Raw genomic sequence first — 18209 nt, 5'->3', positions numbered from 1 at the left:
AAATAAGACCCACAACACATAAGACATATCTCATTTTAAGAGCATGTCACATTAGTAGGGGTGTGATTTGGATTGGAAAATCCGAATCCGACCGATTCTAATTCGAAAATTTTTAATTTTGGAACGTCTGAATCAATTCCAATCCGAAATTTTCCAAAGGCATTCCGATTCGATATTTTTGAAATTATGCCAATTTATTCCGTATTTATATTAATATTATATCATTTATTTAGTTTTTTACTATATGTTTTATTAATTTGTTATTTGTTTCAAACATACACATACATATATATTTAAAAAAAAATAACTAATACTATTAATACAAACATATGTATATTATAAATATGTGTATCATAATAACATAAATGCTAACAAAAACACCCACATTTTTTGTACATATAATTACTAATTTTTTTTTGTTTGTTTTTACTAATAACAAAAAGTAATGTGAAGATTCCGATTTTTTATCTGAAAATTTCAAATTTTTATCCAAAAATTTCGAAAATGTGATATTCCAAAAAAATCCAAAAATTTTGAGAAATCCGAAAATTTCAAATTGGAAAGAGATGTTGAAATTCCAATTTTTTGGAATGGAAATTGAAATAAATTTCATTCTGAAATTTTTTGGATTGGAATTAAAACACTTTATTTTCGATCCGATCCGTCCAAAACACACCCCTACACATTCGTCATATACTATTCAGCACTGAATCATGTCTAACGTTATACCACTATTTGTTTGTTTCTATATTTATACAAAACAATATTTTTCCAGTAAGACTGAGCCTTCTCATCATCACCAGCAACGTAACAAATAAATTAGTAAACATAAATATATATATTTCTTGGGTTTTTGTTGGAAAGCGATAAAAGGGTGTTCAACTGTGCATAGGCATGAAATGGGCTGGGCCAGGTGACCCATCACTGTGCTCCATCAGATTGTGGGCCCATTTGACGCGGCGCGAAAGTTGGAGAGCGGGGATCTCCAGTCGTCAGTCGGTCAATCCTAACAATGGAGGACTCGAAAACCAGCAGTAAGCTGTCTGCGTTTTTGAACTCCGGCATTTACCGGTTCGAAGACTCGGACGCCGTTTTCATCGACCCGGTTCGCGTCCTCAACCGCTCCTACACCCGGTTCAGGGTTTCTCCCTCCGCCTACTACACTCGCTTATTCGAATCCAAACACGCGGCTCAAGAAGATCCTAGGGTTTCTTCAAATTCCAGAAAGCGAAAGCGGAAGGAGAAGAAGGAACCTCAAGTTCTCAACGAGAGAGAACAAGCCGCTGATCAACGCCACCAGGTAATTACACAGTTAATTCCCTTGCCGTTTGGTTGATTGAAATTTCTCAGTTTTGAAAATGGTCCAAACGGAGCGTTTGTGTTTGTTTTAATAATGCTTTATTGCAGGAAGCGAGACCATTCTTACTGAAGGCGCATGAATCTTTGGTTAGAGCAACTGAGCTTTTAGGGGTTATGAGCAATTTGAGGGGTGATTTTGGTCCTTCAACTTCGTCTCCCAGTGTTGAACAGTCACTTGTTGAACTAGGGCAGGTCTGGCAAGCCCCTCTGTGTGAGATTACTCTAAATTTCCATCCACATGACAATGCAAGTGAAGATGGAGGTTGGTTTTGTTATTCCAAAAATTTGTCTTTTAATTCTTTAATTTTGGATAAACCGAAATGTTGGCCATTTATTGTATATTTGATTTATTGATAAAAGAGTTTGGACATGGTTGTAAATTTCCGATATCTGAAATTTCTTCTCTATCTTTTTTTTGTTGGTTTCGTAGGTTCCCCTATCATGCAATACCGTGAACAAAGTGTTCTCCCTGCGTTTAACAACTTAGTTGGTAATGAGACCAGTGATGATGTGGAGGCTGAACTTTTGAACACTCGATATATCTTACCTCCCGAGAGTTCCTTCTACATGGTATGCTGACTTATTGACTGGTTTTCTTTTAAACACAGAGCAAAACCCCACAAGCTAGTTTATTGTGTTTCTTATGATGTGTTTTCTGTCATGTTGAAGTCTGATCTGGGGCTGATTCACAATCTAATTCCTGGTACTTTCTGCATTTCAAGCTCATATATATATATATATATCTGCAAACCTGTGTCTGAATGTATAAACAGCTTAGTTCCGTATGAGTAGATTGCCCAAGTTAGATGCTTAGTGGTGAAAAGGTCATTATGCATGCACAGATTTTTATATTTTTCTCTAAGATTATTGATACCAAAAGTACCTTGTTGAATTTCCACAAACTATATCATTTCTGTTTTCTTTTCTAGCGGTGCTTCTAACTTTTTATTTTTTGAAGAAAATGCTAGAAATTCATTTACATTATTACAAGCCATGTGATGTCTAAAGTTGTGACATTTTTAATTATCCGTAATTCATTAATTAATTATGTGCTCCATGTTGATGGGTAAGTTGTAAGTTATGGAAGCTCTGTCACAAACTCACCTTAATTTCCAATTTTAGGAAACCTTGCACTAGTGGAAAGACAGTATTGCTTTTGGCAGAACAAATTGACAGTTTTACTTTTACTAGATTATGGTGATTGTAGCTTAACTTTTCCTTGTATTTTTCTTTTAAATGCAGATGAGTCTGATTGTGGCTTCAATCTTATAGTTGTTGATCCACCATGGGAAAATGGAAGTGCTCGTCAGAAGTCGAGGTAGGCATTACATTATTTATATATTTGCTTGCTTAAAAAAACCTGGAAGCTTTTGCTGAATAACTTATCCTTGCATCTTATTGTAGGTACTCAACTTTGCCCAACCGATATTTCTTATCCCTTCCCATCAAGCAATTTTGTCACCAAGATGGAGCCCTTGTTGCTTTATGGGTGACAAACAGGGAGAAGTTGCGTGATTTTGTTGAGAAAGAGCTTTTTCCTGCCTGGGGAGTCAAATATGTTGCTACTTTTTTCTGGTTAAAGGTTCTCCTTTGTGTGTTTGTTTTTGTTAGGAATAAATTTGACTATGACTATGCAAATTCATTTTTCTAAGGCTCTGGTTCCGTTGAACTCTCACAGGTGAAAGCAGATGGTTCGTTGATTTGTGATTTAGACCTGTTTCATCATAGGCCGTATGAATGCCTTCTTGTGGGCTTCTGTCAAGGGAAGGTTAGCTTATACCATCGCAACTGCCCTGGCTTCATTGCCGATGCCTTCTGGGTTTGGATTATTATTGCATAAAATAATCATTTTGTTTCTTGTGATGCTGATTCCTCATAGGTTATGGATTCTAAAAACCTATCAATGTCCAAACCTGTACCAGATAATCAAATCATAATAAGCATACCAGGGGATTACTCAAGAAAGCCCCCAATAGGAGGTAATTTACTACTGATTATATTATTCAATATTTAGTTTCTTTTTTTGTCTCACTAAAGCTAGAATTTAGTCTTACTTTAACCCTTTTCTTTGTGGTATTTATGTACCTTACTACTTTTCCATATATTTGCAACCATTAAATTGTGCTCTTGTTGGTTCTGATCATTATCTGTCTTTTGTTAGTAATATTTCTCTTGTACCTTCTTCTGTCAGCATTGTTACAGGAGTATGCTCCAAGGCTCAAACGTGGTCGATGTATTGAACTATTTGCTAGAGAAATGACAGCCGGATGGACTTCTTGGGGTAATGAACCCCTTCATTTTCAGGATTCCAGAAATTTTGTAACAGAATAGAGGCCTGCCGCTTGTAATTTTAAGTTAGGCTTTCTGTCAATTGCACATTTGCAATTCCACTATTGTGATAAAACGAAAGAAATTGGTCAGTGTATCATTTTTCAAAAGCTACAAGCAAAAGACCCGTTTAGTGGCTGGTTGCGATTCTTAATGTAGGTTTCTTTCTATGAGCAAGCGATGTTACTGGTATTTTGTCTATTAAGAATTGTGTAGGTAGTTGTTATTTTTGGTGGGAGTGTGACTTAGAATCATAGACTGCATTTTCCTTTGTTACTTGACTTACTTCAATCATGCTTTCCAATTTTATTGATGTCATGGCCTGTTCATAAATTCTAAATTAATCTATGGGATGGATTAATAACATAAATCAGATAAGAAGAGGGATGTTTTCATTTCTTAATTTTTATCCCTTCCCCCAAACCCTAACCTACATCTCTGATTTTGTGTACATATTTGGTCTACCATTACTCTCCAGCTTAGCATGTAACCAAAAACATAATGGGTCAATCTGGTATTCAATTAGTATATGAAAATAAATTTATGTTACATTAGCATCAAGTCGTTGTAGTATAGTGGTAAGTATTCCCGCCTGTCACGCGGGTGACCCGGGTTCGATCCCCGGCAACGGCGTTGTGGTTTTTTGGCTGTAATAAATCTTTTAAACAATTGAATACAATACGACATGTCGTTAATAATGATGGGGTTGGTTCTTTACTTCTTTTGATTAGCGGAGCCTGTGGTCGGTCCCTATGTTTTAGGACGTTAACAGAAACTGGAGGGCTCAGCCGCTCAAGGTGAAGGCAGAAGAGAAGGCTGGCCATAAATAAAAAGAAAAACAAAACAAACAAATAAATATACAGAAATACAGGACATGTGGATGACCAACGAAACCAAGCCTCCTCCTTCTTCCCATTCTCTTCACCCCAATCAAATTCATCTTCTTTTTCTCTCATTATAATTAGCTCTCCCTCCATCTTTCTCTTTTGCTTTTATGTGGCCTTTCATCGAGCAGGTTAGCTTCTCTTCCTTAATTTTTCATTGTTGTCTTGCCCATAACTAATTCTCCTCAGAAGCCCTACACTTTGCTCATGATTGACAATTCTCAGTTTTTTTTTTTTTTTTTTCCGAAACCATGTTTCATTTTAGTGTGAAATTCCTATAAACATTAAATTTTCTTGTTTACAATTGCATATGGCATTTGTTTTCATTTGATATTGTAGTCGAAGAATTATTAGTCCTAAAACACAAATTATAAATGCCGTTTATTTTTAACTAAGCTCTAAAATTTGGGCTACGGCAATTAAAATTTTATTTGTGAAAAATTATTGGTAATAAGATAGGCTTGTCTTGTATGTGAAATTCCTATAGACTGTTGTGGACCTGTGGTCTAAACTTTGATATCCATTTTTCATTACAGAAACAATGATCAGGTTATTTAAAGTGAAGGAAAAGCAACAGGAAGTTGCTGACAATGCAGCAAAGAAAGGGGGACTAGTCAAGAAGCAAAGTGCAGGGGAGTTACGTCTTCATAAAGGTCGCTTCTATTTCTTTTCTAAGAAATCAAATCGAGTTTTATGTCTCTGTTGGGTTTATTGAGTTGTTTCCATTACATCTTCAAACTCGTTCCTTGCCCTTGTATGACCAAACTATCAATCTTGTAATGTGGTATCCGAGATATAGTGTAAGCTCTGCTACCCTTTTAGCTTCCTAAGAATTGGTATTTATTTGATTCCTTCTACTAGTCTTTGAATTGTGTTATTTTGTTGTCTATTTATCTTCAGATTTGACTATGATATTTTGCATTTTTTGTGCTTCTTTTTTTCTTCTTACTTGTAGATATAAGTGAGTTGAACCTGCCAGAATCATGTAGCATAAAATTCCCTAATGGACAGGATAATGTGATGAACTTTGAGGTCACCATTGAACCTGATGATGGATATTATAGGTAAGTAATCCTTGAAAACTGTTAAAAGTTAATTTGGTTTTCTGGAAATTGTTTGGAACAGAAACTTTGATGCCATACCTTCTGGTCACAGTGGTGGTAGGTTCCTCTTCTCATTTGAAGTTTCCTCAGTCTATCCTCATGATGCTCCAAAGGTCAAGTGCGAGACAAAGGTAGTCAACCTAAGTTCCCATCTCATGCACTGTACCATCTCTAACTATTTGTGTATACAATCCACAGGTCTATCATCCCAACATTGATTTGGAAGGAAATGTCTGCCTTAACGTCCTCCGAGAGGACTGGAAACCTGTTCTCAGTATAAATACTATTATTTACGGGTTGTACCACCTATTCACGGTATCTCCAATTCTTTTGCTGCAAAGTTTTCTTTGTATGTGGGGCGCCCTTTTGTTGACTCCAATATTCCTGCATTGCATGTCATTGTGCAGCAACCCAATTATGAGGACCCCTTGAATCATGATGCAGCTGCTGTTTTGAGGGATGATCCAGACCTGTTTGCACAAAATGTGAAAAGAGCAATAGAAGGAGATAACTGGGTGTGACACACCTATTTCCCTGGCTGTGATCGCGATTGAGAAGAGTATCAATGTGTAGCTATACAGAGTTTGCTTGCTTATTCATGGTCCAAGGCTGCAAGCATGAAGGTTGTTGTGTCTTTCCAGGGTCATTCTGCATTTCAGGTGAGCAGGGGGATGTCTTTTAGAACATTTTCAGCCAATACATAATGTAGGGGGCTGTTTGTAATCGTATGCTAGTGTAAAATTATAATATTTCTTTCCATTTATAACAAGGCATCATGTAAGACCTGGCTTTGCACATTATACTGAAGAAAATGTGATGGTTAGATAACTTGGATTGGTCTAGCAATTTATGACATGAATCACATAGCCAAAGCTTACTAGTTGCTTTTGAAACCAAGCAACCTGAAAGCTTTTATTTGGTCGCTGCTGCTTCTTTCTATAATTGAACTTTGAAAGCAATCTGTTTATTGTTTTTTGCTCCAGAACCTGGGAAAATTGGGTTGGGCCTGAGCACTAAATGTCAGAACTCAAAGGCCCATTACCAATTCAAGTCCGAAGCATTTTGTTTTTCTTGCTTGTATGGGAACCAAATCCCATGCAGAGAAGAAAACAGAAAAATAGAAACCAACACTCAGATAGTGGGTCCCCTTGCAACAAAATGGACCCACAATAGAATTATTAGGTCATCAGAAAAAACAGCTACATAAAAACCCTCCACGCGGCAAAGCCTTTTTCTCTCACTTGCATAGGAAGCAGACTAGCGTGCACTCCCGAACACCATTTTGTGTATAATTATTAGATAAGGTCGGTCCTCCACATGCCATGATCCTAATCGAACGGCCCTAAATCAACGACCAGAACATGTTATGTCTCAATGAGTCTATGACAAAAGAAGGTAAGTTTTGTGACATTTAAGATGAAAGCAAATATACGGGGAAGTTTTGTAGAACAACTACAAACAAAGTTGTCAAGAAAACTTGTGTTAACAAACCAAACTAAGTCCAAGAAAGAAGCAAAGTGGAATTTGTGTTGTACGGGAAGTGCAAGCGTTTGAGAGCTCTTTACTTTCATAATTGCTGCATAGGGATGGTTGCTTTCCACTTGAGCATGATGACACTCATCAAAAATCAACAATGCAATTGATTCCATCTTAATGAAACAGTGAGACAAGTTGCGCATCAGTATTTCAGGGATCATAACAAGAACCTGCATAAAACAATCAGCACAAATGAAATTTTAATTTTAAATGATGAAGCATTTTGAGAGATGATCTCAATTGGCGGAAAAGAACTATTCTTTGTTTTCGCAGAGCTAGAAAAGTATACACGTTAATTTACAGCTTTTGTTAACATAAGATGGGGCAATAAAAAAACTATGCAGAAATTTGAGAAAATCGTAAGTTTTTTGTCAAAAAGAAAATCCTAATTATTTAAAGTAAAATTAACTCGGTGAACTTGATAGGATGGTGTCTCCTTCATCTTAGTGTTCTCTCTGTTGATCTGGTAGCACTTAGCCACTAATGTCTCTCTTTGAAAGGACAATATATACACGTGTTTGTGTGTGTGTTTGTTTGTGGATTTTCAGACACATGCCACCTTAACTTTAAATCTTAAAGGGTGAAGAATTCCACATAATAGAAAATACAGGTACTTATAAATTTTCAGATCAATCAACTAACATAATTACCTCATGATGTTCCATCTCTTTTTCCCAATCTTGATGATTCTTCATTAAGCAATCTTATATATTTGTGGTACCTTCAATTGCTTAGGACCACCACAAAAGATCCCAACCTTGAAATCAATCTTCTATAACCCTGGCTTGCTACAACATTATTAAAAAAAAAAAAAAACTAGATGAAAAGCCATGTAGTGATGGAAATTAAAATATAAATGTTGTCTCACTAACATTGTAATCCCAACCCATAAAATAAAGGTAAATCAAAAGATCCATGCATAAAAATAAACTTTCTAATGTACACAGAAGTAATGGATATAGCTCTCAAAAGATCCATAAAGAAATAATCAGTCTAGGGAGCATAATCAGTCTAATCAGTCTAGAGAGCATAATCAGTCTAATGAAAATAAACTGTAGCAATACTTAAACAGAAACTAGGGAGCATAATCAGTCTATCTCAGGATTTAAATCTTCAGGGTTTATCACACAGAAGTAAGTAAACTGATGAAATACTCCATATGAGGAACATCTTATCATTTCAACAAATGATAATTCCATTCGCATGGTAACCTTACTATTCATACCCTGATCACAACAAAGCTCATATATGATGCACCAATCTTTTTGGCTATCAAGGAAGTTGGACATATACACAGTATAACAAAGATAGCACCACTACAACTGGTAAGTTAAGAGTCACAGAGTGGAAGCAAAACCCAAGTAGGGAAAAGCCTAAAATCTCATACTGCCTTTTAAGTTCCAAGCAACAACATTTTGAGTACATGTTAACTGACTAATGAATTTAATCACAATCTTTTTTCTTTTTCATGATTATTGGTTTCTAGGGACACTCTGAGCACTCAACAAATTCTCAAAGGAATATATTGCCCCAACCCCACAATTATTAGAATAATTAGTGACAAGTGGCCCCTTGTGATGGTAGTGATTCAATTACACCAATTACTAAATATGAAGATAGTACAAATAAGCTCACAAATTATTCATCAAAGCCATTAATTAGCACAAGAAAAAAAGTGGGTAAGTGAGTAATTAAAGCTAACTAACCAGCCAATGCCTAGTGGCACCAGATGAATAAGAATGAGATGCTATATCCAGAACTGATAGAAGCACCAGATGAATCAACTTTATACATCCTATCCTCCGAACCATCAAATGTCTCATTAGATGTTCTGAAAGCAATTTCCATGTTCATTCCATCTTCATCAATTTTGAAGTTTTCTATTAACTCTAACTCTTTTGGGTTGCCACTGCAAAATAAAAAATAACAGTTACTTTCACTTAGAAAATGAAAAGGAACCAAAAGAATGGGCAAACAAAAATCATGTGCTTTAGAAAAGCACCTGTTCACCAAAAATGCATGCATGTTCAGACGTAGGCATCCGCGCACGACCTCGTGATTGTATAAAGCTAGAAACAGTTTCTGGAAGATCAAATTGTATCACAAGGCAGCAAGTCTGAACATCTAGTCCTTCTTCACCTACTTTAGTTGCAACCAATAGATTCAGCTGCCAAAGCAACAAACCAAAGGAATTAGCATCCTGCCTCAGTCTGCAGAGGATCGTATTATGTTTATACATATATCATCATTATCACACTATGAAGAAGATTCTTGGGACCCTTTCCCAATACCATTTATACCAAGTACATAGACAAAAGCATATGCGAGTGAGGTGCTATGCTATTCTATGTTAGAAGCGTATGTCCTCCATGGTGCCTCTCCCATAACAAAACCAAATTGGGCAGCATAAGACACCATGTAATAAACTTAACTAAACTCAACTAAACCTTTATGCAAACCAAAAATGGATGTATGCTTTAGTTATCTTTATTACAAGTGCAGCTTATCTCACTTGTGATAATAATGGATCCTTGCACCTAGATAAAGATCACATTAGAGTATGATAACAAAAGAAAAACAAAATTATTGTTTCTCCTTAGAAAAAATTTTCAGCTTATATAAGTTTCTTATATCCAACATGGGTGCCTCACAAAATCTACTACTCTCCATGTACTATAGCCAAAATTTCCACTTCTTATGGAAGATATACTTTTACCACATAGTTCTTAGTAGTAATTCCTTATCCTTTCTGGCCCATATTATTGGATATCAAGCTGACAGAAGAAAGATGAACTAAAATTTGATAGCATTTAACGTCTTGCCACAAAACAATCCACTTTTAAAAACTGAAAAAGATTAATCATTACCTTTCCAGACAGGAACTTATCAAGAATGATGTTCATCTTCTTCCTTGACATACTCTTCAGTCCAGAGTGGACTCCTACCAGAAAATCGCACTTCCAAGATGCTAGAAATTTAAGGTTTTGTAGTATGTATGACAAGGAACTCGCAGTAACAATCCTATTTACAAAAATTATGCATTTCATATTTTCCTGCAACCTGAAAATGGAAAATAAATACTTCTAAGCATAACCACTATACATATATGGTCACATGAAGAACAGAGTACAAGAATAAAATTAAATGTCTAAGTGAACATTAAACCAATGACAAATAGGATGAAATGTAGGGTCACATGAAGAGTGATGAATGTCTTCAGACTTTCCACAATGCCCATGCTTAAGTTTTTTGTGTTTTCAAAACCTTGGTATCAACAGATGGTCAAAACGACATAATGATCATAGAAGACAGAAATGAACCCATAAATACCAGCCTGAAGGATGAAAGAATTTCAACAAGACGTAAGACCATTCTTGAGAAAGATGGCTCCTTTAAACTTTCTACACAAGATACATCAGAAGCACTGGCATCTATAGGAACAGAGAATAAAATTCGATCATTAGTAGTACTAGAAATGATGTTGCTTCACAAAGCAAACTTTGTTTCATTAATGATTATAGTTCAAAATACTAAAATGCTGTAAAAGTGAAAGTAGTGATCCACAGATAATTAGAACCACATAGCATGGTTGGATACAGTAACACGCTAGAATACCTTTAGCAAGGATGTCATCAACCTGGGCCAGATATCTAACACACAGAGTATCATCACCATTATTTCCTTCTGCCTCTATTAACTCATTCCGCTCAAAGTGGTCCCCACTCGAAAGAACATGACTAGCCTTCGAAAAGGGAAACAAAACAAAAGTAAAGAAAAAAAGAAGTAACCTAGGGACCCCGTATGTATCTTAAAAAGTCATTTAAGTAATCTTTTAAGTGCAGAAAGAGAGAGAGAGAGAGAGAAAGAGAGAGAGATTAAGACTTACACAAATGGGATGCAGAAAATATTGAATATAGTATAGATAACAAATACTCTCTCTCTCTCTCTCTTGTGAATAAAACTGACTACATCCACGTTTAAACCCCACCCCACCACAACGAAGATGATTATTGATGATGGCATTTCATTCTGATGTTCACAAAAATTAAAATCATGCAAGAAAAGCTAAACCAACAACGGAAAAAACGGGCAGCAATACTGTCTAACAATTGATAAGCTCAAATGATTCAAATAATATATAACAGATAGAAATTATTAAATAAAATGATTATTGACATGACAATTGACAACACATAATAGGACCATGGTGGACTAGCCATAAATCTTTAGTACTATAGTCCACTATATGGCACTAGCGCAATATCAATCTTAGAGCAGTTGATCATTGCCTTACCTTCTTGGTCATGTCCACGAGGCAAGACCCTAAAAGTTGAAGTGTCAGGTTTGCCATAGAATGAGAAAGTGGAGTACCATGGGAGTAGCCTGGAATGATAAGTATCATCAATCCTCCATACACAATCTCTTGTGCCCTGGCATGCAGGAAGCATTCCATGTCCTCAGCATATTGAGCTTCATAAGCCCTTACTCCTTTATTCCAAGCAGTGAAGCAGGACAGTCTTTTGGAACTCTAGAAAGCCAGTGATTGGCATAAGAAGAGTGAACAAAGTGAATAGAAGCTTTAGGAAATATGCGACCATAGAAAGAACCAGGCGCACCCGCTGCATAGTATGGCCTGTTCTGAGGGAGGGATTTGAAGAGCATGTTAAAATCATTTGTGGTATGATCATTAAAGAAAACTTGAATTTCAGGAATTTGAGCCAAACCGAAAGTCAATTGGGCTATCAATTCTTTAACCTTTAACTTTTATACAACTTAGAAATTTGGAGCACGAGAAGAGAAGGCCAATCAACCTGTTCTAAAATCAATAACATCCTACATATGGGATTTGAAAAATAAAAAATAATTAAAAAACAAATATTAACAATAAATCAGCTTCTTTTGGCACTGTAAATTTACTCAAGTACCCAGGGAGCTATTGATCCCAGAACCTCACCCTCCACCCTCCGTATATTTTCAGAGGGGTGCCAGTGACCCAAATTCCATTGCAACGCGACCAGGAAAGATTATATGTCATCCCAAACACCAAAAACAATGAACATCAACAAACCCATGAAAAATTACTCTTAACTCAATCCTAGTTAAACCCTATTATAATATATCAAAGACTAAAATAAGACAGTAGAAGAAATACTATGAATCCGTGATGAAGCTTCGAATTGGAGAGAAGCAGAGAGAACCCGCGCAGAAATGGAGAGTGAGAGGGTTTTTATAAAAGAAACAAATAGGAAAAAGAAAATATGCAGGGAAGAAAGGAATGTTTACAGATTTTCTACTTGTTTCACATTGAAGGAGATTGAAGGAGGGTTGGATCAGATTGGCGAAAAACTTGGGTGGAAACTGAATTCAATATGAGAATTGAGATGGGGCAAAATAAAGGTATAACTTGAAATAAGATAAATATAATCAATGTTACAAATCAAAAACAAATTAAAATTGGTTCGGCGGTATGGCAACTTCTCACCACCCAGCAGGTTCATGGTTCGATTCATAACAAACCCAGCATGCAGATGACATTTTGCTAAATTAAAATGGCCGAAGAGACACGTGGCGGAAGATGGTTAGCGAGACCGCAGACAACCAACCGTCTCCTGCCACGTGGCACAGGGGCGGCGGGCATTCAACCGTGGGCTGCCACATGGCCGAAGTGGGCCAGTGGTCTTCCGACGGTGGGCTGCCACGTGGCCCCAAGTGGGGCCCGCGGGCTTCGAACGGTGGGCTGACAAGTGGCACAAGGGGGCCCGCGGGCTTCTAACGGTGGGCTGACAAGTGGCCCAAGTGGGCCCGCGGGCTTCGAACGGTGGGCTGACAAGTGGCACAAGGGGCCCGCGGGCTTCCAACGGTGGGCTGACAAGTGGCACAAGGGGGCCCGCGGGCTACCAACGGTGGGCTGACAAGTGGCACAAGGGGGCCCGCGGGCTTCCAACGGTAGGCTAACACGTGGCCCAAGTGGGCCCTTGGGCTTCCAACGGTGGGCTGCCAAGTGGCACAAGGGGGCCCGCGGGCTTCGAACGGTGGGCTGACAAGTGGCACAAGGGGGCCCGCGGGCTACCAACGGTGGGCTGCCAAGTGGCACAAGGGGGCCCGCGGGCTTCGAACGGTGGGCTGACACGCGGCACAAGTGGGCCCGCGGGCTTCCAACGGTGGGCTGACAAGTGGCACAAGTGGGCCCGCGGGCTTCCAACGGTGGGCTGCCAAGTGGCACAAGTGGGCCCGCGGGCTTCCAACGGTGGGCTGCCAAGTGGCACAAGTGGGCCCGCGGGCTACCAACGGTGGGCTGACACGTGGCACAAGTGGGCCCGCGGGCTTCCACGGTGGGCTGACAAGTGGCACAAGTGGGCCCGCGGGCTTCCAACGGTGGGCTGACACGTGGCACAAGGGGGCCCGCGGGCTACCAACGGTGGGCTGACACGTGGCACAAGGGGGCCCGCGGGCTTCGAACGGTGGGCTGACACGCGGCACAAGTGGGCCCGCGGGCTTCCATCGGTGGGCTGACACGTGGCCCAAGTGGGCCCGCGGGCTTCCAACGGTGGGCTGCCAAGTGGCACAAGTGGGCCCGCGGGCTTCCAACGGTGGGCTGCCAAGTGGCACAAGTGGGCCCGCGGGCTACCAACGGTGGGCTGACACGTGGCACACGTGGGCCCGCGGGCTTCCACGGTGGGCTGACAAGTGGCACAAGTGGGCCCGCGGGCTTCCAACGGTGGGCTGACACGTGGTACAAGGGGGGGCCCGCGGGCTACCAACGGTGGGCTGACACGTGGCCCAAGGGGGCCCGCAGGCTTCCATCGGTGGGCTGACACGTGGCCCAAGGGGGCCCGCGGGCTTCCAACGGTGGGCTGCCACGTGGCCCAAGTGGGCCCGCGGGCTTCCAACGGTGGGCTGCCACGTGGCACAAGGGGGCCCGCGGGCTTCCAACGGTGGGCTGACAAGTGGCACAAGGGGCCCGCGGGCTTCCAACGGTGGGCTGACACGTGGCTCAAGTGGGCCCGCGGGCTTCCAACGGTGGGCTGACACGTGGCACAAGTGGGCCCGCGGGCTTCCAACGGTAGGCTGCCACGCGGCACAATGGGGCCCGCGGGGCTTCCAACGGTGGGCTGCCACGCGGCACAATGGGGCCCGCGGGCTTCCAACGGTGGGCTGCTACGTGGCACAAGTGGGCCTGCGGGCTTCCAACGGTGGGCTGCTACGTGGCCAAAGTGGGCCCACAGGCATCCAACGGTGGGCTGCCACATGGCCGAAGGGGGGCCCGCGGGCTGCCACGTATCTTTGGCCATTTTAATTTAGCAAAATCTCATCTGCATGCTGGGCAATCGAACCGCGGACCTGCTGGGTAGTGAGGAGGTGCCATACCGCTGAACCAATTTTAATTTTGTTCGGATCTGTAACATTGATTTTATTTATCCTATTTCAAGTTGTACCTTTATTTTGCCTCATCTTAATTCTCACATTGAATTCAGTTTCCACCCAAGTTTTTCGCCAACAAGCCCATCTAATCCAACCCTCCTTCAATCTCCTATTAATAAACCAAAAGAAACAAGTAGAAAATCTGTAAAAATTCCTTTCTTCGGTTCTTCCCTGCATATTTTCTTTTTCCTTTTTGTTTCTTTTATAAAAACCCTCTCACTCTCCATTTCTGCGCGGGTTCTCTCTGCTTCTCTCCCATTCGAAGCTTCATCACGGATTCTGAGGTATTTCTTCAATTTCTTCATCACGGTTCTCTCTGCGCGGGTTCTCAATTTCACATTCCGAGCAAGGTTCATGGTGTCTGTGTTGGCTGTCTTTAGTCTTTACATCCTTGCATAATTTGTTATCCTCCCGGAGCACCCTTTTTCCTCTCTTTCTCCCCCAAATAGAAGATTCTCATAGTTCTTGTCATTAGTCTTGTTACATCCTTGCATAATTTGTGATCCTCCTGCAGCACCTTTTAATCTCTCTTCCTCCCCCAGATATGAAGTTACTCATAATTCTTGGTTTTTTTACACCCTGAAAGGAAATGGAGAGAGAGAGAGGGGGGGGGGGGAGCTCACATACCTAGAAATACAGCCTGCCACTTTTTAGAGTTATGGTACCTTGTTATATGAGGGAGAGGCAGAGGGAGAGGGAGGGAGGAGCTCACATGACCCAGAAATACAGCCTGCCACTTTTTAGAGTTACGGTGATGAGGGAGAGGCAGAGGGGAAGGGGAGACCCAGAAATGCCGCCTGCCAGGCAAATAATTTTGTGCGTCTGTGTTATACTTGGTTTATTTTGATACCTTTGTGCAAATCTGTTCCTGCAGGTGGGTAACTTAATATGCCTTGAGAATTTCTCTGATTTTCCACAACTTGGAAGATTTACTCCAGGTATGTTGTGGTGACATATGTTTCTATTTCTGCAGGCAAGACTATAGCTGTGGGAAAAGCAACCAAGCTTCCGTCAAATTAAGTTCTTAAACAATTTTGGTCTGAGGGTATGGCCTTTTGAATGTTATTTTGACGTGTTATGCTCGTCTTTTTGTATTCTTGTTCATAAATTTCGTATATGCTTAAATTTTATTTTACTTGCAGAAGTAAGGTTACCCTGGTCTGTCTTGTTATTTCATGTACTTGAATGGGTGTAGATATGAAAAGATTGTCAAGTTGATGAACGCCTATGGCAAGAAAGGTAGAAGGTAGAGTGGCATTAGTGGGGGTGGGTTGAAAGTAATTTTAAAGACTGCAGCATTAGAAAATGCTTCTAATCTGATCAACAGCTGTTATTTTGTGAGTGAGTGTAGCTGTCAAGCAGAATATTCTGCTTGATACTTAATTGCTGTAAGCCTGCAATTGGTGGTGTATGTAAGCACGAGTGAGGAGAAAGTAGATTCATTTAACGTACCTATGTATTACATGTCTCCCCATGAACTTGAAGTTTCTGTAGAGCGAAATGGATGTTTTAGCATAGAGATAATGGAAACTTACATCAGGTCTTGGCACATGGCACTGTATGGCTGATATGTAAATTTAATTGTTGTAATATAAATTTGTAAGCAACAATAATAAGCAGGAGAGATATATACTCCTAGGCTGAGAGACTATGCTTGTATTTAAATCATGTATCGAAATCTTGGACTCAAAAAATAATTACATGTAATTGGATTGGATTACATGTAACTGGCTACTTAGTGGACCATTTTTCTAATATTGGTAGAACCCACATAAGGGGATTCAACACATATATGAATCTCACCTTTATTTAAAAAATAAAAAATAGTTCACTATGATTCATCCATTTTTTTAATGAAAAATTAGCATTCGGTAAGCAAAACAAAAACCGGTGGTATAATATAGAAGGGCCCACGTCATAGAAAAAAACTCATATCAATTTGCGAATAATATAACGCAAGATATGAAGAGATTATTAAAACTTAGAAGTGCATGGAATATGTCAAAATATCCAGCTGCACGAGAGACCATGGTTGGCGGGCATGCTCTTATTTTCATGTACGGTCTTCTAGAACGAACTTCCAGGTGCAGGTGAGGCAATGACGTAGATAGCTTCTGTTCCTCAACCATTGATTTGCCACTTTAATAACTATGTAGTCAAAATTTTCTTTAGAGCGAGTTAGGGTCCAAATTTCTAAATACCAATGTGTGAGACTCGGAATTGGATTTCATGCCTTGCTTTTACGCAAGATTGGTATTAGGCTTAAATTTGAATTTTGGAAAACAATCTCTCTCTAACTTCTTACTTTTTTTTTTTTTTTTTTACTTTGTCTTCAAAGACTCAGATTTAAATCTGATATCAACTTTGCAGAAAAGTAAAACAAAAGTTCCGTGAGACTTTCATATTGAGAGTAATCAGTAGGTATGACAGTTGCTTTGTTTCGTGATGTTATGAATATATATATGTTATATGTGTATATTAATTATTATATACTATACATTAAAAATATAAATTTGTCATTCACCTATTTTATAATACATTGATTAATAACATTATGTGACAATTATGTGACAGTGTTATAATCTTACTAAAAATTTCCCTATACTCATTTTACGGAATATGTCTTATAAAACGTATTTTCACAATAAAATAAGACCCACAACACATAAGACATATCTCATTTTAAGAGCATGTCACATTAGTAGGGGTGTGATTTGGATTGGAAAATCCGAATCCGACCGATTCTAATTCGAAAATTTTTAATTTTGGAACGTCTGAATCAATTCCAATCCGAAATTTTCCAAAGGCATTCCGATTCGATATTTTTGAAATTATGCCAATTTATTCCGTATTTATATTAATATTATATCATTTATTTAGTTTTTTACTATATGTTTTATTAATTTGTTATTTGTTTCAAACATACACATACATATATATTTAAAAAAAAATAACTAATACTATTAATACAAACATATGTATATTATAAATATGTGTATCATAATAACATAAATGCTAACAAAAACACCCACATTTTTTGTACATATAATTACTAATTTTTTTTTGTTTGTTTTTACTAATAACAAAAAGTAATGTGAAGATTCCGATTTTTTATCTGAAAATTTCAAATTTTTATCCAAAAATTTCGAAAATGTGATATTCCAAAAAAATCCAAAAATTTTGAGAAATCCGAAAATTTCAAATTGGAAAGAGATGTTGAAATTCCAATTTTTTGGAATGGAAATTGAAATAAATTTCATTCTGAAATTTTTTGGATTGGAATTAAAACACTTTATTTTCGATCCGATCCGTCCAAAACACACCCCTACACATTCGTCATATACTATTCAGCACTGAATCATGTCTAACGTTATACCACTATTTGTTTGTTTCTATATTTATACAAAACAATATTTTTCCAGTAAGACTGAGCCTTCTCATCATCACCAGCAACGTAACAAATAAATTAGTAAACATAAATATATATATTTCTTGGGTTTTTGTTGGAAAGCGATAAAAGGGTGTTCAACTGTGCATAGGCATGAAATGGGCTGGGCCAGGTGACCCATCACTGTGC

The 18209-nt window shown here is 38.9% G+C and overlaps 3 protein-coding genes and 1 non-coding gene across 8 annotated transcripts; 3 read left to right on the top strand and 1 right to left on the bottom strand.

Moving 5' to 3' along the window:
- Window positions 1-930: 930 nt before the first annotated feature.
- Window positions 931-3918, top strand: LOC147288370 (methyltransferase-like protein 2). Of its 2 annotated transcripts, none has more exons than XM_086241473.1 (9): window positions 931-1300; window positions 1408-1621; window positions 1790-1929; window positions 2029-2062; window positions 2602-2677; window positions 2764-2941; window positions 3038-3127; window positions 3282-3338; window positions 3551-3689. In XM_086241473.1, the coding sequence occupies exons 1-8, from the start codon at window positions 1013-1015 to the stop codon at window positions 3294-3296; spliced, it is 1035 nt and encodes a 344-aa protein (XP_086097599.1). In that variant the 5' UTR covers window positions 931-1012; the 3' UTR covers window positions 3297-3338; window positions 3551-3689. The 2 variants fall into 2 exon arrangements, with proteins under 2 accessions (XP_086097599.1, XP_086097598.1); XM_086241472.1 differs by having other exon boundaries at window positions 935-1300; window positions 3239-3338; window positions 3551-3918.
- A 330-nt stretch (window positions 3919-4248) lies between these two features.
- On the top strand, window positions 4249-4320 carry TRNAD-GUC (transfer RNA aspartic acid (anticodon GUC)). The gene has a single exon. It is a non-coding gene; the product is annotated as a tRNA-Asp (tRNA).
- A 92-nt stretch (window positions 4321-4412) lies between these two features.
- LOC147288368 (NEDD8-conjugating enzyme Ubc12-like) lies at window positions 4413-6474 on the top strand. 2 transcript variants are annotated; one of them, XM_086240148.1, is made up of 6 exons: window positions 4413-4702; window positions 5108-5224; window positions 5527-5635; window positions 5727-5787; window positions 5873-5989; window positions 6082-6474. In XM_086240148.1, exons 2-6 carry the CDS (start codon window positions 5113-5115, stop codon window positions 6193-6195), a joined length of 513 nt encoding a protein of 170 aa, XP_086096274.1. In that variant the 5' UTR covers window positions 4413-4702; window positions 5108-5112; the 3' UTR covers window positions 6196-6474. The 2 variants fall into 2 exon arrangements, with proteins under 2 accessions (XP_086096274.1, XP_086096273.1); XM_086240147.1 differs by having other exon boundaries at window positions 4419-4702; window positions 5727-5805.
- Window positions 6184-12562, bottom strand: LOC147288367 (dicer-like protein 4). 3 transcript variants are annotated; one of them, XM_086240146.1, is made up of 9 exons: window positions 11505-12562; window positions 10826-10952; window positions 10545-10641; window positions 10078-10270; window positions 9213-9377; window positions 8917-9119; window positions 7861-7998; window positions 7240-7380; window positions 6184-6322 (listed from the first exon to the last, which is right to left on the bottom strand). In XM_086240146.1, the coding sequence occupies exons 1-6, from the start codon at window positions 11661-11663 to the stop codon at window positions 9075-9077; spliced, it is 786 nt and encodes a 261-aa protein (XP_086096272.1). In that variant the 5' UTR covers window positions 11664-12562; the 3' UTR covers window positions 6184-6322; window positions 7240-7380; window positions 7861-7998; window positions 8917-9074. The 3 variants fall into 3 exon arrangements, with proteins under 3 accessions (XP_086096272.1, XP_086096271.1, XP_086096270.1); XM_086240145.1 differs by lacking the exon at window positions 6184-6322 and adding an exon at window positions 6623-7016; XM_086240144.1 differs by lacking the exon at window positions 6184-6322 and having other exon boundaries at window positions 7060-7380.
- Between the last annotated feature and the right edge of the window lie 5647 nt (window positions 12563-18209).

Source organism: Dryas octopetala, chromosome 4 (genome assembly GCF_963921425.1).
Source record: "Dryas octopetala chromosome 4, drDryOcto1.1, whole genome shotgun sequence".
NCBI lineage: Eukaryota > Viridiplantae > Streptophyta > Magnoliopsida > Rosales > Rosaceae > Dryas > Dryas octopetala.
This window is presented reverse-complemented; position numbering and strand designations above follow the sequence as displayed.